This window comes from Rana temporaria, chromosome 8 (assembly GCF_905171775.1).
Source record: "Rana temporaria chromosome 8, aRanTem1.1, whole genome shotgun sequence".
In the NCBI taxonomy this organism is placed as follows: Eukaryota; Metazoa; Chordata; class Amphibia; order Anura; family Ranidae; genus Rana; species Rana temporaria.
This window is the reverse complement of record NC_053496.1, coordinates 177,100,345-177,122,974: the sequence shown is the minus strand read 5'-3', so window position 1 is coordinate 177,122,974 and position 22,630 is coordinate 177,100,345. Positions and strand designations below refer to the sequence as shown.

Below are 22,630 nucleotides of genomic sequence, written 5' to 3'. Positions count from 1 at the left end.
TGGTGTATGAGAAGGCTTCCTTTCTTAATAAAACCTTTACCACAGTGCGAACACGAGAATGGACGCTCGCCAGTGTGAATTTTCTGGTGTGTAAGAGGCTCTCTGGTTTCTTGAGATCCTTCATGATTCAAGGAAGATTCCTCGGGATTAGATGGATCTGTTGATTTATCTGTACTGTGAGATTCAAAAATAATAGTATGTGGATCCTCAGAAGAATCCTCAGGATCAGAGAAATCCCAGGATCTCTCTATATGATAAGTTCTATGATGTATTATTTGTGTAATGCGATTCACTCCTGAAGAACGTTGTGTGGTGGGATTTTCTTCTGGAGAACGTTGTGTGGTGGGATTTTCTCCTGGAGAACGTTGTGTGGTGGGATTTTCTCCTGGAGAACGTTGTGTGGTGGAATTTTCTCCTGGAGAACGTTGTGTGGTGGGATTTTCTCCTGGAGAACGTTGTGTGGTGGGATTTTCTCCTGGAGAACGTTGTGTGGTGGGATTCTCTCCTGGAGAACGGTGTGTGGTGGGATTTTCTCCTGAAGAACATTGTGTGGTGGCATTTTCTCCTGGAGAACGTTGTGTGGTGGGATTTTCTTCTTCTTTATATTCTGAAGATACGTTATTCAGGACATAGTGTCCTCCTGTTGGAAATCAATGTTTAAATGTTATTAGAATTCTTCATTCAGAAGTCATATACAGTATGTTGGTCTAACACTCTACAGTATCTCAGAGCTCTGGCATGGAATTGGGGGCAATCATAACATAAAATATCAATACAAACTAGATAAAAATACATCATCTCCACCTCATTTGTTGGGAACATGACGTTATATTGAGGAATGGAGATGGACCTTTCATATGGTGTACAGTATCTTCACCTTGCAATTATTTAAATTCATCTTTTATACTCATAGATGAAAAAGGAAAATGTGAACATTTCTGCATTCAGTGATTATTACTTACTTCTGCTGATATAAAGAGAAGATTCCTCCTGGTCACTTTTCATGGTCATCTCCTCCATAGACTGCTGATCTCCACTCACCAATGTCTCTTCTTCTTCCTCTTTAACCTCAACTTTGATGTCTTTTCCTAATTTATTCTGAACCCCAAAACGAAAAAAATAAGTTCAATATTAAAACAAATATCTATAAGAAAGTAATCTCATAGTTTAGAATAACTTTTGAGTTCTATAGCTCAGTTCTTTCTACCTGATGATGGTGAGGGATGCTTTGATCTTCCGGAGTGGAATCCCGGGAATACTGAAGACTTCCCCCCTCCATAGACTGCTGATCTCCACTCACCAGCGTCTCTTCTTCTTCTTCCTTTTTAATCTCAGCTTTGATATCTTTCAATTCTACACCCTAAACCCCAAAGATGACAGAATACATTTATAAAAAGGAACAATAAGTTACTTTGAAGAATGTGGTCTCGTAGTTTAGAATTATTTTTAAATTTTAGTTGCTCAGTCCCACCTACCTGATGATGGTGAGGGATGGTGTGACCTTCCTGTGTGGAATCCCGGGAATACAGAGGACGGGGACATCTCTCTGGTGGGTTCCCATTACTGGATCTATCTGTAGGAAACACACACACTGACTGAATACATTGTTTCTATGTGTTTATCAGATGATGGGGGATCTAGGTGGACCCTCCGTACTGCTCTCTCCTTTACAATAAAGTCTCCTCTTACCCGGTAATGTGAGGGGCGGCTGATTCTCCATCATGACGTCCTTGTAGAGATCCTTGTGTCCTTCTAAATACTCCCACTCCTCCATGGAGAAATAGACAGTGACATCCTGACACCTTATAGGAACCTGACACACACAATGATACAGTCACCATCCAGAAACATACCTTGTCTGTTACTGGATAATGTCCCAGAATTCCCGGCACCGCTCACCTCTCCTGTCAGCAGATCAATGATCTTCTTGGTGACTTCTAGAATTTTTTTGGCACTAGTTACCTCTGTTGTCAGGCAGTGAGGTGGAGGCACTGTGATGGGTGATGTCCTGTGAAGATGGTTGTTGGGTGTTATTGGATCTCCAGATGTTTCCTTCACTATTTTATAATTTAGTCTGTCTATAGAAAGAAAGTATCAATGAAGACGTTGTAGAATTCTTCTCTCCCTTCTAGATAGAACAATGTTTTAATTATAGAGATAAGGATGAAGTCACGTGACCCTCCCAGAATCCTCCTCACCTCCTAATGATCTAAATCGAACACTCTGTCGTTAGACTGAGAAGTATCTGGACTATACCAGGATGTGTACTGTCTATATTAGGGATAACCTCAAGATTCAGTCCAAAAAAAGTTTGGTCCAAACCTTGTTCTTTCTATTTCTTTGCACATATGAGGATTTGAAGATGAACAGACAGGGCCAGATTCAGGTACATCGGCTTATCTTTGTGCCGAGAGGCAAGCTGAGTATTCACAAAGCACTTGCTCCCATATTTGCGCCGGCGTAATGTAAATGGGCCGGCGTAAGCCCGCCTAATTCAAAGTAGGCAGGTAGTGGGCGTGTTGTATTAAAATGAATCGTGACCCCATGTAAATGAAGCGCCGAACGAACGGCGCATGCGCGCGCATGCTCAGAATCACATCGAATTTACTCCCTAAGATACGCCAGCTCAATTCATACGACGTGAACGTAACCTACGCCCAGCCCCATTCACGTACGACTTACGTAAACGACGTAAAATACGACGCTGTTCCGGCGCCTATACATGACTTACCCCTGCTTTATGAGGGGTAAACTTACGCCGGACGTACGCCTTACGTAAACGGCGTAGCTTACTGCGACGGGCGCAAGTACGTTCGTGAATTGGCGTATCTAGGTCATTTACATATTCGACGCGTAAATCAACGGAAGCGCCCCTAGCGGCCAGCGTAAATATGCACCCAAGATACGACGGCGTAGGAGACTTACGTCAGTCAGATGGAGCCAGAATTCAGGCGTATCTGGTTTTAAGAATACGGCACATAGATACGACGGCGCATCCTAGAACTTACGCGGCGTATCAACAGATACGTCGGCGTAAGTTCTCTCTGAATCTGGCCCATTGTGTTCATCCTTAAGTATAACACAGGGAATTTTTATTTAATTTTTTCTCGTTGCCGTCTTTCTCCTTTCATCCCCTCTTTCAGGGCGGGATCTAATGCTAGGGGGAGGAGGGGCGGGATCTAATGCTAGGGGGGTTTCTGATTTTTTTTTTTCGTAGTTTTATTTTATTTTTATTTGTATATAAATTTTGTAGAAAATACAGGTTCCACTCAGAACAGGCCTCACCATGGTTGACCAAAGAAGTTGAGTGCACGTGATTAGCGTCATGTTCAGAGGTTGTCTTTGGGAAATGGACGTATGAGGGCTCATTCACACAAGGAGGTGCGTTCTAGCCCAGGTGCTTTTTTTGAGTTGTTCTGCTTTTTTATTAGTCTGCTCCATGCTCGTGAAACATGTGAAAAACATGCTGGCATGATTTTTGGATTGAGCTCCACCATAATACATGTTACTGTGGTATCATGCGTTTAAGTGATCGCAAACAAACATGCAATAGGTGGATGAGTGGGGGTGCCATTAGAAATTAATGGTGTCTGGGTGCAACTGCAAAAGGCATCGCATTTTTGTGAGGTGCGGAAAAACACGTGAATTCACATTTTGTACCGCACTGCCCCCCGATGTGAAAAAGACAGAAAATGTAGTTTGTAAGATAGAGTTAAGTGGTCAGTAGCTTGTAACTCCCCCCATCCCCCCTGTTAGCACAACCCCTCCCCCCAAAAAATGCCCCATGTAATATAAATCCCCACCTGAAAAATCCCCCATCCTAGCACAAATCCCCCCCTCCTAAACACAAACGCCCCTTTCTAAATCCCACTTCTAGCATGCGCAGTTCATCCCGGGCACTTCTCCACAGCAGGGACAATATCCGACAGAACACCGCCAAATCTGAAAGTTTTGCAGCCACCCGACCTGCCCTTAGCAACTGCTGACTTCATCAGTAGGTAGGATGCAGGCGGGTGTCTTGGACGGCTTTCACTTGTTTCGAAAAAGTACAGATAACAACACAAAGGGGGAGAGAGCCCGGTGGAGGAACGGGATGTGCTCTCCTTCCTCTCTATACTCCGCTTTCCTCCAACACTCCAATAACGTGCTGGTAGCTTATTGGCTCCGATCTAAATTATCCCTAGTATGTGTGTGTATGAATGTGAGTTAGGGACCTTAGAATGTAAGCTCCTTCGGGGCAGAGACTGATGTGAGTGTACAATATAACTATTTATGTAAAGCACTGCGTAAAATGAAAATGTTATACAAGTACCTATAATAAAATAAATGTACCTTAAGATCCAGTCATGTCTGTACGTGATTTCCTAACAAGTCACCTCTCCTCTGGAACTTCCTGTCTTTAACCCTACATCACTTCCTGTCCGTACATGACATCACTTCCTTCTTTGCGTTTCACGCTCAGGAGTGAGATCACCATCTTGTGGAGAATTGAAATACTGCAGCCTTCATTCATAAATACTGCAGTCTTCATTCATACATTAAAACTCAGCACATTTACCTTTTCTGTACGTTTATTATTTTTTGTTGTTTATCTTTATCCTCATGTACAAGCCAAATAACAATAATAAAAAAATATATAAAAATTGTATTTCTATTAAACAAACACACAATATATATAATTGTATATATACAGTGCCTTGAAAAAGTATTTGTAGCGCTCACCCCCGAAGGAGCCGCTGGTTGATTTTGGGATCGGCCTATTAAGTTACCCTGGTGTTGTCTAGGGGTGTAATTATAAGAACCAAGTAGGCAGTGAATAAAGGTTTTTCCAATGCTTTATTTCCAGGCCAACACGGCCAACATCAACATCAATTGGGAAGGACAAGGTTGATGAAGGAAGAGAGAGAGAGAACCTTGCAGTATCATGTAGCGATTGGTCCTTCTCAAGGGAAATGGTGGTTCTGCTGATTTGGCACGCAAGTGGGCGTTCCTTCTCTCCATTTGGCGCAAAATTGATAGCTCTGTATTTTCAGTTGATGTTGGAAACCCCTGCATGGGCAACTGATGTCTATATGAACTTTCTATTTTATGTAATAAAAATGGGCTGATACACCTTTAAATACAGTTTGCTCTGGCACAACTCATTGGAAAAGCACCTACCACAAGAGTGTAATCACCCCAATACCACAAAGGGGATACACAGATGACATGACACTGACATACTCTCTGAGACACTGATGGGTATGACCTCTGTATCACTGATGATGAAGATAATAACTTGGAAATAATGGAGCTGATCACTGTGAGCATGAGGAGCAAAACCAAGATGGCAGCGATGGAAATATTCTATGTGGCATTTGTAGTGGCTCCATGTATCCTTAGAATATTCGCTGAAACACAGTTGGAACTGGACCTTCTGGACTCTGAAACTGGACCTTTTGGACTCTCTGATCTCACTAATATAACACCAATGGAAGACTCTCTATGAACTAAGCACATTCCAATCACCCATAATCGAAAAATTATGCTCATTTTTAGAAAATGATGATCATTTTTAGAAAATGACTCAGAACAGAATATTGTAGAGTAGAGCTTTCTTGTTTATTATAGAAAATCAGATTACATTATTGACACACAATGAATAATCTAAATTAAATATTGCATAGCTGAAATAAAAGAAAAATCCAATTTAAAAATAATTATACTTTAGTCGGTTCAATAAAAAGTTAGTTCCTTCAGTAAAGCAAAAAAGATGTACAGTATATTGGCTAATAACAAACAATAAAAAGTATGGTCCATGGGTTGTCGTACTCCATGGTGGGGCCTGTGTGAGTGCGGGACCAAGTCAGCATTGTTTAGAGGATCGTATTACTATAATTGAATCCCTGCAGACCTATAACTATGACATCATAGTACAATGTACTTTGGCCACGCCTCCAAATAAGCCAATATGAACACAAAAACGTTATTAGTCTTTGTGAATATTCTGGGGTCCAAGAAGTGTTTTTCTTTAACAGAAACATTTTATACATTCTGACTATAAGGAAGGACACACGATCTCACACTCCCCATTGGTCCGTCTAAACATAAAAAAGGTGGTCAGTCCATGTGAATTCCCTGGTGTCGATCAAGGGCACATTTTCTACTGAAGCATTTCCGGCACTTTGAACATGAATAAGGACGTTCCCCCGTGTGACTTCTTTGGTGAACAACAAGTTCACATTTCCGAATGAAAAGTTTCCCGCACTCTGAACATGAAAAAGGACGCTCACCTGTGTGAGTTCTCTGATGTGTTAGAAGGTTTCCTTTCTGAGTGAAACCTTTACCACAGTGCGAACACGAGAACGGACGCTCACCCGTGTGAATTCTTTGGTGATTAACAAGTTCTACTTTCTGAATAAAACATCTCCCGCACTCTGAACATGAAAAGGGACGCTCACCCGTGTGAACTCTGTGGTGTTTAAGAAGGCTTGATTTGACAGTAAAACGTTTGCCGCACTCTGAACATGGGAAAGTATGCTCGCCTGTGTGAACTCTCAGGTGTACGAGAAGGTGTCCTTTCCGAATGAAGCCTTTACCACAGTACGAACACGAGAATGGACGCTCGCCAGTGTGAATTTTCTGGTGATTGAGAAAGACTTCTTTCATTTTAAAACATCTCCCGCACTCTGGACACGAGAATGGACGCTCATTTTTATTACTTTTCTGGTGTGTAAGAGGCTCTCTGGTTTCTTGAGATCCTTCATGGATCAAGGAAGAGTCCTCGGGATTAGATGGATCTGTTGATTTATCTGTACTGTGAGATTCAAAAATAATAGTATGTGGATCCTCAGAAGAATCCTCAGGATCAGAGAAATCCCAGGATCTCTCTATATGATAAGTTCTATGATGTATTATTTGTGTAATGCGATTCACTCCTGAAGAACGTTGTGTGGTGGGATTTTCTCCTGGACAACGTTGTGTGGTGGGATTTTCTCCTGAAGAACGTTGTGTGGTGGGATTTTCTTCTGGAGAACATTGTGTGGTGGGATTTTCTCCTGGACAACGTTGTGTGGTGAGATTTTCTCCTGGAGAACGTTGTGTGGTGGGATTTTCTCCTGGAGAACGTTGTGTGGTGGGATTTTCTCCTGGAGAACGTTGTGTGGTGGGATTTTCTCCTGAAGAACGTTGTGTGGTGGGATTTTCTCCTGGAGAACGTTGTGTGGTGGGATTTTCCTCTTCTTTATATTCTGAAGATACGTTATTCAGGACATAGTGTCCTCCTGTTGGAAATCAATGTTTAAATGTTATTAGAATTCTTCATTCCTTTCATTCAGAAGTCATATACAGTATGTTGGTCTAACACTCTACAGTATCTCAGAGCTCTGGCATGGAATTGGGGGCAATCATAACATAAAATATCAATACAAACCAGATAAAGGTACATCATCTCCACCTCATTTGTTGGGAACATGATGTTATATTGAGGAATGGAGATGGACCGTTCATATGGTGTACAGTATCTTCACATTGCAATTATTTAAATTCATCTTTTATACTCTTTAAAGAAAAAGGAAAATGTGAACATTTCTGCATTCAGTGATTATTACTTACTTCTGTTGATATAAAGAGAAGATTCCTCCTGGTCACTTTTCATGGTCATCTCCTCCATAGACTGCTGATCTCCACTCACCAACGTCTCTTCTTCTGCCTTTTTAACCTCAAGTTTGATGTCTTTTCCTAATTTATCCTGAACCCCAATACGAAAAAATTAAGTTCATTATTAAAAAAAATATCTATAAGAAAGTTATTTCATAGTTTAGAATAACTTTTGAGTTCTATAGCTCAGTTCTTTCTACCTGATGATGGTGAGGGATACTTTGATCTTCCGGTGTGGAATCCCGAGAATACTGAAGACTTCCCCCCTCCATAGTCTGCTGATCTCCACTCACCAACGTCTCTTCTTCTTCCTTTTTAATCTCAACTTTGATATCTTTCAATTCTTCACCCTAAACCCCAAAGATGACAGAATACATTTATAAAAAGGAACAATAAGTTACTTTGAAGAATGTGGTCTCATAGTTTAGAATTATTTTTAAATTTTAATTGCTCACTCCCACCTACCTGATGATGGTGAGGGATGGTGAGACCTTCCTGTGTGCAATCCCGGGAATACAGAGGACGGGGAGATCTCTCTGGTGGGTTTGTGTCACTGAATGGCTCCATCACAACGTCCTTGAAAAGGTCCTTGTTTCCTTTTGAAAACTCCCCCATAACATTCACCTCCTCATCCTCCTCCTTTATCTCTTCTTTAACAGCATTATTACAATCGTTCTGGTTTACACCCTGAATATTTAATAAATGTGAGATTAGCGGTAACAACATTCATCAAATTGTTAGTATCATCCGTTAATTATTAGTTTTCTACTTAACTCTTTGTGAGATGGTGTGATCTTCCTGTGTGGAATTCTGGGAATACAGAGGACCTCCCTCTCCCATATACTGCTGATCTCCACTCATCAACATCTCTTTTTCTTCTTTAACCACTTGCCTACTGGGCACATATACCCCCTTCCTGCCCAGACGAGATTTTAGCTTCCGGCACTGCGTCGCTTTAACTGACAATTGCGCGGTCGTGCGACGTGGCTCCCAAACAAAATTGACGTCTTTTTTTTCCACACAAATAGAGCTTTCTTTCGGTGGTATTTGATCGCCTGGGCGGTTTTTATTTTTTGGGCTATAAACAAAAAAAATAGCGTCAATTTTGGAAAGAAAAAAAACAATATTTTTTACTTTTTGCTCTAATATCCCATTTTTAAAAAAAAAATATATATATTTTTTTCTCAGATTAGGCCGATACGTATTTTACAAATTTTTGGTAAAAAAAAAAAATATCGCAATAACCTGGTTTGAGCAAAAGTTATATTGCCTACAAAATAGGGGACATAATGATTTTTTTTTTTTTACTAGGAATGGCGGCAATCTGCATTTTTTTTCGGGACTGCGACATTATAGCGGATAACAACACAAAGGGGGAGAGAGCCCGGTGGAGGAACGGGATGTGCTCTCCCTCCTCTCTGTACTCCGCTTTCCTCCAACACTCCAATGACGTGCTGGTAGCTTATTGGCTCCGATCTAAATTGCCCCTAGTATGTGTGTGTATGAATGTGAGCTAGGGGACCTTGGATTGTAAACTCCTTGGGGGCAGAGACTGATGTGAGTGTACAATATACATATTTATGTAAAGCACTGCGTAAATGAAAATGTTATATAAGTACCTGTAATAAATAAATAATAAAATAAACGTACCTCAAGATCCAGTAATGTCTGTACGCTATTTCCTAACAAGTCACCTCTCCTCTGGAACTTCCTGTCTTTACCCTACATCACTTCCTGTCCGTACATGACATCACGTCCTTCTTTGCGTTCCACGCTCAGGAGTGAGATCACCATCTTGTGGAGAATTGAAATACGGCAGCCTTCATTCATAAATACTGCAGCCTTCAGCCATAGATTAAAACTCGTCACGTTTACCTTTTCTGTACATTTATTATTTTTTGTTGTTTATCTGTATCCTCATGTACAAGCCAAAGAAAAATATTTTAAAAAAAAAATATTTTCATTTTAGTGCTATTAAAAACACACACACTATATATAATACAGTAGTATATATACACAGTGCCTTGAAAAAGTATTAATACCCCTTGAAATTTTCCACATTTTATCATGTTACAGCCAAAAACGGAAAAGTAATAGATAGTGATAGATCAACACAAAGTGGCACATAATTGTGAAGTGGAGGGAAAATGGTTTTCCAAAATGTTTACAAATAAATATGCAGTACAGATACTGTTGTTCTAAGCGATGTGGATTTCTGAGTATCACAGGCACTTCCCACTTAATGGCACATTATATACCCCAGCACACAATGCGTATTGGAAGAGGCTGGAAACACGTTACCCGTAGCAGCTGGGAGTCTTTCATCCGACCAAGGTTACCACTGCAGGACCCTGTAGGACCCCTGAACTATCCCTCACAGGCCGGAACACTCTCCCTGACTCCTCCTATCTCTCCCTCACAAGCAGGGTCTCTGTCCCTATCTGCATCCACACATGTTCTGTCTAAAACGTGCCTGAGCTTTCCTATATAAAGAAACCACCCCAAAATGGCCGCCCAAATCTCTCGAGATCTCGTGCGGCCTATCAGGACACAGGGCTCCTCCAAAATGGTGTTGGAGACACTCCAGAGGTCAATAGTGTTAACATAAGTACATACATAAACATAACAACTCAACTTCAGTGTGAATACATACGATTATTTTACCACTTGCTCTTGCAGCACTAGACTGCCCTATCACTAACAGAGAGGAGGGAGAGAGGAGCTGTCAGCTCGATGTCGGGGGTGTGGGCAGGACCCAGCAGCTAAATTACACCAACCAATGATTGGGCTGCTTTAGAAAGGGGGCGGGCCTCATACACGTAGTGGCCCACCCAAAAACGAACCCATTGGCTGGTGTAATATAGCTGCTGGGTCCCGCTCACCCCCGACATCGAGCTGACAGCTCCTCTCTCCTCTCTGTTTCTTGTTTCACACTCAGCGTGGCGCTTGATGCTGTCAGAGCCGCTGAGTGTGGAGACGGGAGGAGGAACGGTGGTCAGTGTAAAATATCGGCCTAATTTTGATAATAATTGGCCGATGCCGATTTATCAAAAATGCCCAAATATCGGCCGATATATCGGTCTACCTCTAATGTTAATTTATGTTTCTGGTCACCTCCTCTTTAACTGTATATAAGACTTGTATTCTGGTTCTAATAAACTGTCTGATGTTTTATCCTACACTGAGATAAGACTAGTGAATAGGAAAGCTAAGGGGTCTTTGGATAGTGTGGTTCCGTACAGGAGGGGCGATAAACTAAAGACCCTTTTTACTTCTGCGCCAATACTGGTACATCCGGATCCCAAACTTCCTTTCATCATGGAAGTTGATGGTTCAAGTTCTGCTGTGGGAGCTATTCTTTCTCAAAGAACTGGAAAAAGCTGCACCTTCTATGTCCGTTTTTCTCTCTTCTCTTATAGGAAATAAGAGATCGCTAGCAATTAAGGAAGCATTTTCCAAATGGAGGTATCTACTGGAAAGGGGCTAAGCATCCTGTAACTGTCCTCACTGATCATAAAAAATTTAGAAAGTATTTATTATGTCAAGAGAATGTCTTCTAGACCAGTGTTTCTCAACTGCAGTCCTCGAGGCTCCCCAGCAAGTCATGTTTTCAGGCTTTCCATTATATTGCACAGGTGATTTGATCAGTTTGACTGTCTTAGTAATTACCACAGCTGAGGGAAATCCTGAAAACATGACCTGTTGGCGTGCCTTGAGCACTGGAGCTGAGAAACACTGTTTTAGACAAGCACGTTGGACCCTATTCTTCTCGGGGTTCAGTGTTGTTATTTCGTATCGCCCTCAGTCAAGGAATGGCAAGGCCTGTTCTCTGGGCCTCTCCCGGAAAGCAACTCTGAATGTACGATCTTGCCTCAAAAGAACTTTCAATGTCTAAGATCTTTTTAAATCTTCTATAAGAGGGGTATAAATGACCCACTTCTTAATCATCCACCTAAGGACATTAACCTTGATTATACGGATGGCTATTGGACTCAAGGGCATCATCTTTATGAACCTGAATCTGCTTGGTTTAGAAGCCTTCAGGTTGGTTCATGACCTGTTGGTTATTTTGGGGTTTCTAAGACAGAAGAACTTTCATCATGTTCCTTTTGGTGGTCCAGTTACAAGAAAGATGCTAAAAGCTATGTGGCCTCGTTCCTGACCTGTGCAGAAAAATGCCACCCAATCTTCTACATTGGGGTTGCTTTAACCACTTCCTGTTCCATCAAGACCATGGGGGTCAATTTCTATAAACTTTGTGCTCGATTTTCCTCCCTCAAAAGAAATGACCTCTATCTTGGGAGTTGTTGACTCTCTCACAAAGATAGCTATTTTTTTTACCCGTTAAGGGGTACCCACTGCTGAACCAACTGCCGAAGTGATGTCTTGGGACATTTTTAAACGCCATGGAATGCCTGGTGGTGTAGTGTCTGACAGAGGAGAACAGTTTCTTTCAAAATTCTAGACTCTCTGGAATTGGACTTTTTGGACTCTTTGGAACTGGACCTTTTGGACTCTATGAAATTGATCCTCATGGATCCTCTGGAACTGGACCTCATGGGTCCTCTGGAATTAGACATTCTGAATCCTCTGGAACTGTACCTTCTGCATCCTTTGGAACGGGACCATTTGGACGCTCTGGAACTGGACCTTCTGGAATCTCTGGAACTGGACCTTCTGGAATCTCTGGAACTGGTCCTTCTGGACTCTCTGGAACTGGACTCTCTGGAACTGGACTCTCTGGAACTGGACCTTCTGGACTCTCTGGAACTGGACCTTCTGGACTCTCTGTTATGGGACCTTCTGGACTCTCTGGAAATGGATCTCCAGGTTTTTTTGGAATGGGACCTTCTGGATCCTCTGGAACTGGACCTTTTTGATCCTCTGGAACTGGACCTCCTGGGCTCTCTGGAACTGGAGCTTCTAGACCAGCCATTCTCAACCAGGGTTCCCCCTGAGGTGGCTAGGGGTTCCTTGAGCTGTGGCTGATTTGCCTCCTATTTGATGGTGCCTACATAGTTCCGAGCCAATGCCACTTGGAGGAGCCAGTGGTATGACACCAATAATCTTTATAGCTCTCTGTAAGGGGGTCATACTTACCACCACATGATAAAAAGGGCATTCTTCTCACTGACCACCAAAATAAGGGGCATTGTTCCCACTGACCCCCAATGAATGTGTTTTATCAGGGGTTCCCCGAGACCTAAAAAAATATTTTAAGGGTTCCCCTGGGGTAAAAAGGTTGAGAAAGGCTGTTATAGACTCTCACGTCTCACTAATATAACACCAATGGAAGACTCTCTACAAATTAAGCACATTCCAATCACCCATAATCTAAAAATGATGTTCATGTATAGAAAATGACTCAGAACAGAATATAGAGCTTTCTTGTTTATTCTAGAAAATCGGATTAAATATTAATAACACACAATAAATGATCTAAATTAAATATTGCATAGCTGAAGTAAAAGAAAAATCCAATTTAAAAATAATTATACTTTAGTCGGTCCAATAAAAAGTTAGTTCCTTCAGTAAAGCAAAAAAGATGTACAGTATATTGGCTAATAGCAACCAATAAAAAGTATGGTCCATGGGTTGTCGTACTCTATGGTGGGGCCTGTGTGAGTGCGGGACCAAGTCAGCATTGTTTAGAGGATCGTATTACTATAATTCAATCCCTGAAGACCTATAACTATGACATCATAGTACAATGTACTTTGGCCACGCCTCCAAATAAGTCAATATGAACACAAAAACTTTATTAGTCTTTATGAATATTCTGGGATCCAATAAGTGATTTTCTTTAACAGAAACATTTTATACATTCTGACTATAAGGAAGGACAGACACGATCTCACACTCTCCATTGGTCCGTCTAAACATAAAAAAGGTGGTTAGTCCATGTGAATTCCCTGGTGTCGAAGAAGGACACTTTTTTGACTGAAGCATTTCCCGCACTCTGAACATGAATAAGGACGTTCCCCTGTGTGACTTCTTTGGTGAACAACAAGTTCGAATTTCTGAATGAAACCTTTCCCGCACTCTGAACATGAAAAAGGACGCTCACCAGTGTGAGTTCTCTGGTGTGTCAGAAGGTGTCCTTTCTGAATGAAACCTTTACCACAGTACGAACACGAGAACGGACGCTCACCTGTGTGAATTCTTTGGTGATTAACAAGTTCTACTTTCTGAATAAAGCATCTCCCGCACTCTGAACATGAAAAGGGACGCTCACCCGTGTGAACTCTGTGGTGTTTAAGAAGGCTTGATTTGACAGTAAAACGTTTGCCGCACTCTGAACATGGGAAAGTATGCTCGCCTGTGTGAACTCTCAGGTGTATACGAAGGGTTTCTTTCGTTATGAAGCCTTTACCACAGTGCGAACACGAGAATGGACGCTCACTCTTATTACTTTTCTGGTATGTAAGAGGCTCTCTGGTTTCTTGAGATCCTTCATGGTTCAAGGAAGATTCCTCTGGATTAGATGGATCTGTTGATTTATCTGTACTGTGAGATTCAAAAATAATAGTATGTGGATCCTCAGAAGAATCCTCAGGATCAGAGAAATCCCAGGATCTCTCCATATGATAAGTTCTATGATGTATTATTTGTGTAATGCGATTCACTCCTGAAGAACGTTTTGTGGTGGGATTTGCTCCTGGAGAATGTTGTGTGGTGGGATTTCCTCCTGGAGAATGTTGTGTGGTGGGATTTTCTCCTGGAGAATGTTGTGTGGTGGGATTTTCTCCTGGAGAAAGTTGTGTGGTGGGATTTCCTCCTGGAGAACGTTGTGTGGTGGGATTTTCTCCTGGAGAACGTTGTGTGGTGGGATTTTCTCCTGGAGAACGTTGTGTGGTGGGATTTTCTTCTTCTTTATATTCTGAAGATACGTTATTCAGGACATAGTGTCCTCCTGTTGGATATCAATGTTTAAATGTTATAAGAATTCTTCATTCCTTTCATTCAGAAGTCATATACAGTATGTTGGTCTAACACTCTACAGCAGGGATATGCAATTAGCGGACCTCCAGCTGTTGCAGAACTTCAAGTCCCATGAGGCATAGCAAGACTCTGACAGCCACAAGCATGACACCCAGAGGCAGAGGCATGATGGGACTTGTAGTTTTGCAACAGCTGGAGGTCCGCTAATTGCTTATCCCTGCTCTACAGTATCTCAGAGCTCTGGTATGGAATTGGGGGCAATCATAACATAAAATATCAATACAAACCACATAAAGATACATCATCTCCTCCTCATTTGTTGGGAACATGACATTATATTGAGGAATGGAGATGGACCTTTCATATGGTGTACAGTATCTCCTCCTCATTTATTGGGAACATGACGTTATATTGAGGAATGGAGATGGATCTTTCATATGGTGTACAGTATCTCCTCCTCATTTGTTGGGAACATGACGTTATATTAAGGAATGGAGATGAACCTTTCATATGGTGTACAGTATCTCCTCCTCATTTGTTGGGAACATGACATTATATTGAGGAATGGAGATGGACCTTTCATGTGACGTACAGTATCTTCACATTGCAATTATTTTAATTTCATCTTTTATACTCATAGAAGAAAAAGGAAAATGTGAACATTTCTGCATTCAGTGATTATTACTTACTTCTGTTGATATAAAGAGAAGATTCCTCCTGGTCACTTTTCATGGTCATCTCCTCCATGGACTGCTGATCTCCATTCACCAACGTCTCTTCTTCTTCCTCTTTAACCTCAAGTTTGATGTCTTTTCCTAATTTATCCTGAACCCCAATACGAAAAAATTAAGTTCAATATTAAAAAAAAAAATCTATAAGAAAGTTGGGCCAGATCCACAGCCAGGCGGCGCAGCGGAACGTAACCTATTTAGGTTACACTGCCGCAAATTTTCGGGCAAAGTGCCGATCCACAAAGCACTTACCTTGAAATTTGCGGCGGTGTATCCTAAATCCGTCCGGCGCAAGGCGGGCCAATTTAAATGGGGCAAGTCCCATTTAAATTAGGCGCGCTCCCGCGCCGGACGTACTGCGCATGCTCCCGACGCTATTTTCCCAACGTGCTTTGCATTACGTTACGTTGCGCCGAGTTTTGTGAATCGCGACGTGTAAAAAAGAGATGCGGCGGGAAAAAAAATATTTCCAAAAAAATTTGACAGCGACACGGGAAAGAAGGGTATACTTTTACATGGTGTACTAAGTTTACACTTTGTAAAAGCAGCCCTAATTTTGCAACGGCAAACTAACACTTACGGCGACTTAACGATGGGAAAAAGCTTTGTGGATCTCCGTAAGTGCTAATTTGCATACCCGACGCTGGATTACGACGAGAAATGCCCCCAGCGGCGGCCGCGGTACTGCATCCTAAGATCCGACAGTGTAAAACTATTATATCTGTATGATCTTCTGCCTATCTATGCGTAACTGATTCTGTGGATCAGTCGCATAGACAGAAACAGGGATACGACGGCGTATCCCTTTTGTGGATCTGGCCCGTTATCTATAGTTTAGAATAACTTTTGAGTTCTATAGCTCAGTTCTTTCTACCTGATGATGGTGAGGTATGCTTTGATCTTCCCGTGTGGAATCCTGGGAATACTGAAGGCTTTCCCCCTCCATAGACTGCTGATCTCCACTCACCAACGTCTCTTCTTCTTCCTCTTTAACCTCAAGTTTGATGTCTTTTCCTAATTTACCCTGAACCCCAATACGAAAAAATTTGGTTCAATATTAAAAAACAAATTCTATAAGAAAGTAATCTCATAGTTTAGAATAACTTTTGAGTTCTATAGCTCAGTTCTTTCTACCTGATGATGGTGAGGTATGCTTTGATCTACCGGTGTGGAATCCCGGGAATACTGAAGACTTCCCCCCTCCATAGACTGCTGATCTCCACTCACCAGCCTCTCTTCTTCTTCTTCCTTTTTAATCTCAGCTTTGATGTCTTTCAATTCTTCACCCTAAACCCCAAAGATGACAGAATACATTTATAAAAAGGAACAATAAGTTACTTTGAAGAATGTGGTCTCGTAGTTTAGAATTATTTAAAAATGTTAGTTGCTCACTCCCACCTACCTGATGATGATGAGGGATGGTGTGATCTTCCTGTGTGGAATCCCGGGAGTACAGAGGACGGGGAGATCTCTCTGGTGGGTTCCCATTACTGGATCCATCTGTAGGAAACACACACACTGACTGAATACATTGTTTCTATGTGTTTATCAGATGATGGGGGATCTAGGTGGACCCTCCGTACTGCTCTCTCCTTTACAATAGTGTCTCCTCTTACCCGGTGATGTGAGGGGCGGCTGATTCTCCATCATGACGTCCTTGTAGAGATCCTTGTGTCCTTCTAAATACTCCCACTCCTCCATGGAGAAATAGACAGTGACCTCCTGACACCTTATAGGAACCTGACACACACAATGATACAGTCACCATCCAGACACATCCCTTGTCTGTTACTGGATAATGTCCCAGAATTCCCGGCACCGCTCACCTCTCCTGTCAGCAGATCAATGATCTTCTTGGTGACTTCTACAATCTTCTTGGCACTGGTTACCTCTGTTGTCAGGCAGTGAGGTGGAGGCACTGTGATGGGTGATGCCCTGTGAAGATGGTTGTTGGGTGTTATTGGATCTCCAGATGTTTCCTTCACTATTTTATAATTTAGTCTGTCTATAGAAAGAAAGTAAGCATCAATAAAGACGTCGTAGAATCCTCCTCAACTTTCTAGATAGAACAATGTTTTAATTATAGAGATAAGGATGAAGTCACGTGACCCTCCCAGAATCCTCCTCACCTCCTAATGATCTAAATCGGACACTCTTCTCTGTTGATAGACTGAGAATTATTTGGACTATACCAGGATGTGTAATGTCTATATTAGGGATGACCTCTAAAAAAGTTTGGACCAAACCTTGACTGTTCTGGAAGAACAACCTAACATTTACCCTTTCAGGGGGAGAAGAACATCATGTTGAACGGGGTTCAGCCTTAGATATAACACTGAATTTTTTATTTTCTTTCTATTTCTTTGCAAATATGAGGATTTGAAGATGATCAGACAGTGTTCATCCTTAAGTATAACACAGGGAATTTTTATTTCATTTTTTCTCATTGCCGTCTTTCTCCTTTCATCCCCTCTTTCACTGAGGAGGGGCGGGATCTAATGCTGGGGGGTTTCTGTTTTTTGTTTTTTTCTTTTCGTAGTTTTATTTAATTTGTTATTTGTATATAAATTTAGTAGAAAATACGAAGTACGTATAAACATTATGGGCCAGGTCCACAAAGAAATTACGCCGGCGTATCTATTGATACGCCGCGTAATTTCTAAGATCCCCCGTCGTATCTTTGTTTTGTATCTACAAAACAAGATACGACTGAATGAGGGCTCGATCCGACTGGCGTACGTCTTAGTACGCCGTCGGATCTTAGGTGCATATTTACGCTGGCCGCTAGGTGGCGCTTCTGTCGATTTCCGCGTCGAGTATGCAAATTAGCTAGATACGCGAATCTGCAAACGTACGTCCGGCGCATTTTTTTACGTTGTTTCCGTAAGGCTTTTTCCTGCGTAAAGTTACCCCTGCTATATGAGGCGTACTCAATGTTAAGTATGGACGTCGTTCCCGCGTCGAATTTTGAAAATTTTACGTCGTTTGCGTAAGTCGTTCGCGAATAGGGCTTTGCATAGAATTACGTTCACGTCGAAAGCATTGGCTTGTTGCGGGTTAATTTGGAGCATGCGCACTGGGATACCCCCACGGACGGCGCATGCGCTGTTAAAAAAAAACTTAATTTACGTCGGGTCAAGACGTATTAGCATAAAACACGCCCCCATCTCATCCATTTGAATTACGCCGACACAGATACACTACGCCGCCGTAACTTACGGCGCAAATTCTTTGAGAATACGGGAAATACGCTGTAAGTTACGGCGGCGTAGTGTATCTGAGATACACTACGCCGGCCGTAAAGAAGCGCCGCGCTTCGTGGATCTGGCCCTAAATTTATACTATGTGTAAGTGAAAAAGGAATATACGTTAAAATATGTTAATGTTCTCCCAATTAGAGATGTTTATTATGGTACTTTAATCCAATAAAGATATAAAAAAAGATCACCATGTACAGTATCTCACAAAAGTAAGTACACCCCTCACATTTTTGTAAATATTTTCTTCTATCTTTTCATGTGACAACACTGAATAAATGACGCTTTTCTACAATGCAAAGTAGTGAGTGTACAGCTTGTTCAAATTGGGCCCAATTAGCCATTTTTCCTCCCCGGTGTCATGTGACTTGTTAGTGTTACAAGGTCTCAGGTGTGAATGGGGAGCAGGTGTGTTCCATTTGGTGTTATCGCTCTCACTCTCTCATACTGGTCACTGGAAGTTCAACATGGCAACTCATGGCAAAGAACTCTCAGAGGATCTGTAAAAAAGAATTGTTGCTCTACATAAAGATGACCTAGGCTATAAGAAGATTGCCAAGACCCTGAGACTGAGCTGAAGCACGATGGCCAATACCATATAGTGGTTTAACAGGACGGGTTCCACTCAGAACAGGCCTCACCATGGTCCACCAAAGAAGTTGAGTGCACGTGATTAGCGTCATGTCCAGAGGTTGTCTTTGAGAAATGGACGTATGAGGGCTCATTGACACAAGGAGGTGCGTCCGAGCCCAGGCGCTTTTTTGACGTTGTTCTGCTTTTTTTATTAGTCTGCTCCATGCTCGTGAAACACGTGAAAAACATGCTGGCATGATTTTTGGATTGAGCTCCACCATAATACATGTTACTGCGGTATCATGCGTTTAAGTGATCGCAAACAAACATGCAATAGGTGGATGAGTGGGGGTGCCATTAGAAATGAGTGGTGTCTGGGTGCAACTGCAAAAGGCAACGCATTTTTGTGAGGTGTGGAAAAATACGTGAATTCACATTTTGTACCGCACTGCCCCCCGGTGTAAAAAAGACAGAAAATGTAGTTTGTAAGATAGAGTTAAGTGGTCAGTAGCTTGTAAATCCCCCCATCCCCCCTGCTAGCACAACCTCTCCCCCCAAAAAATGCCCCATGTAATATATATCCCCACCTGCAAAATCCCCCATCCTAGCACAAATCCCCCCCTGCTAAACACAAACGCCCATTTCTAAATCCCACTTCTAGCATGCGCAGTTCATCCCGGGCACTTCTCCACAGCAGGGACAATATCCGACAGAACACCGGCAAATCTGAAAGTTTTGCAGCCGCCCGACCTGCCCTTAGCAACTGCTGACTTCATCAGTTGGTAGGATGCATGCGGGTGTCTTAGACGGCTTTCACTTGTTCCGAAAAAGTACAGATAACAACACAAAGGGGGAGAGAGCCCGGTGGAGGAACGGGATGTGCTCTCCTTCCTCTCTGTACTCCGCTTTCCTCCAACACTCCAATAACGTGCTGGTAGCTTATTGGCTCCGATCTAAATTATCCCTAGTATGTGTGTGTATGAATGTGAGTTAGGGACCTTGGATTGTAAGCTCCTTTGAGGCAGAGACTGATGTGAGTGTACAATATACATATTTATGTAAAGCACTGCGCAAATTGAAAACGTTATATAAGTACCTGTAATAAATAATAAAATAAATGTACCTTAAGATCCAGTAATGACGACTGTACGCTATTTCCTAACAAGTCAGCTCTCCTCTGGAACTTCCTGTCTTTTATCCTACATCACTTCCTGTCCGTACATGACATCACTTCCTTCTTTGCGTTCCACGCTCAGGAGTGAGATCACCATCTTGTGGAGAATTGAAATACTGCAGCCTTCATTCATACATACTGCAGTCTTCATTCGTACATTAAAACTCGGCACGTTTACATTTTCTGTACATTTTTTATTTATTTTTTTTGTTGGTTATCTTTATCCTCATGTACAAACCAAATAATAATAATAAAAAAAATTAAATTGTATTACTATTAAACAAACACACACACACACACACACACACACACACACACACTATATATAATTGTATATATACAGTGCCTTGAAAAAGTATTCATACCCCTTGACATTTTCCACATTTTGTCATGTTACAACCAAAAACAGAAATCTTGTTTTTTGGGCTTTTATGTGATAGACCAACACAAAGTGGCACATAATTGTGAAGTAGAAGAAAAATGATAAATGGTTTCCAAATTTTTTAAAAATAAATATGTGAAAGCGTGGCATGCACCCCCCCCCCCCCCCCACTTCATCTGGGAGGCTCACAACACAGTGGTACGGGGTGCATTGATCAGAATAGGAGCTTATTTTAAGAGGGAAAGAACTTTTTGCTTGAATGCATAGTCTGGAGTGCTACCGTAAGGCCAGCCTTTCTCGTACCACATATCAGGATCTTCTTAATGTACGTGAACAGCTCCGCACGCTCCTATATCACAAAACGAAGCAAAAACTGGCATGTGCAATGTACGAATTTTCTAACGAACCGGGTACGTTGTTGGCGCGGGCGCAGTGAGGTCCCCGCGTACAAAAACCTACATCCCCCATATCATGGGCTCCTCAGGGCAGAAGCTTCATACTAATTCGGATATGCCAGCGGAGGTCAGATCCTTTTATGAAGGCCTCTTCAACTTGGACTGGATGTTATTCTAATTTTTTCTGATAACTTTAAGGAACATCTCAAGCATGTCGGCATTGTCTTCACAAGACTAAGAAATAATTACCTTTACATCCAACTGGAGAAATTGTATAAAGGAGTTTTGTGTTGATATGTATGATAATGTGTGTAACGGAACCCCAAATGGGACAGGGGTTAACGCCGTTTAAGATATTCCATTCCGAACCCAAGACAGCTTATCGACACTCCACAATCCGGTGAACACGACCCATACGGATTCCTTCAGAAACGAGACACACAGCTCTGTTCTCTGGTTCAAAACGAATAGACCCTCTTTATTGAGAAAACAGGCTCTTATATACACAAAAATAATACTGCATTAATCAAATGGACAATGACTCAACTCCACCCACAACATTATACAATGGTTCCTAACGAGCCCCCCTCAATACACATTCCTTTAGTCAGACATTCTGACTCCAACTCTGACATAATCCACATGAGCTAATTAACTACAGCTGACAAGTCAGACATCTGACCTTTAGACTGTGCTAACTCACAACACACATCTATCATCAATAGAACTTTCACACAATACAATGTCAATTAGCATAACACAATGAAAGGTTCTTAGGAGCCATACTTCATTTACATCACAGTAGCAGACGATATTAACCCCTAACAGTCTATGTTCCCATATTGAATGAGTCACTCTTTCAATTGACCTGTTGGGTTCAGAATCAACAAACAGTAATATTTCAAGATATTCTTAATGTCCATTATGTTCTGGCTCATATTTTGTAAAAGCTTCTGGGCCCTCCCGTTACAATGTGCATTGTAGTTAGGGAGCCACATCGGCTGCGTTATGGGATTAGTTAATTAGCTCATGTTAATTTATATTTCTGGTTACCTCCTCTTTAACTGTATATAAGACTTGTATTCTGGTTCTAATAAACTGCCTGATGTTTTACCCTACTCTAAGCTACAAAAAGTGAATGGGAAAGCTAAGGGGTCTTTGGATGGTGTGGTTCCGGACAGAGAAGCGATAAACTAAAGACCCTTTTTTCTTCTGCGCCAATACTGGTACATCCGGATCCCAAACTACCTTTCATCATGGAAGTTGATGCTTTAGGTTCTGCTGTGGGAGCTATTCTTTCTCAATGAACTGGAAAAAGATGCACCATCTATGTCTGTTTTTCTCTCGTCTCTTAGAGGAAATAAGAGATTGCTAGCAATTAGGGAAGCATTTTCCGAGTGGAGGTATCTACTGGAAAAGTGCTAAGCATCCTTTAGTCCTATAACTGTCCTCACTGATCATAACAAAAAATTTGAATGTATTTATTATGTGAAGAGATTGTCTTCTAGACCAGTGTTTCTCAACTCCAGTCCTCCAGA

At 41.7% G+C, this 22,630-nt stretch overlaps 1 protein-coding gene and 2 long non-coding RNA genes across 4 annotated transcripts in view; all 3 read right to left on the bottom strand.

Annotated features, from left to right (window-relative positions):
• Positions 1-1,776: 1,776 nt before the first annotated feature.
• Positions 1,777-4,436, bottom strand: LOC120910212. Its single transcript, XR_005741415.1, has 3 exons — positions 4,333-4,436; positions 1,900-2,078; positions 1,777-1,813 (listed from the first exon to the last, which is right to left on the bottom strand). It is a non-coding gene; the product is annotated as an uncharacterized LOC120910212 (long non-coding RNA).
• A 1,146-nt stretch (positions 4,437-5,582) lies between these two features.
• Positions 5,583-22,630, bottom strand: part of LOC120909987 (zinc finger protein 629-like) — a 72,687-nt gene continuing 55,639 nt past the window's right edge. Inside the window, exon 11 of the mRNA XM_040321802.1 lies at positions 5,583-7,215. Coding sequence (XP_040177736.1) covers positions 6,100-7,215 — 1,116 coding nt within the window. The 3' untranslated portion in view covers positions 5,583-6,099. The remainder of the gene's footprint in view (positions 7,216-22,630) is intronic.
• LOC120910223 lies at positions 17,010-20,465 on the bottom strand. 2 transcript variants are annotated; one of them, XR_005741425.1, is made up of 3 exons: positions 20,265-20,465; positions 17,138-17,316; positions 17,010-17,051 (listed from the first exon to the last, which is right to left on the bottom strand). It is a non-coding gene; the product is annotated as an uncharacterized LOC120910223 (long non-coding RNA). The 2 variants fall into 2 exon arrangements; XR_005741426.1 differs by having other exon boundaries at positions 17,138-17,246; positions 20,265-20,462.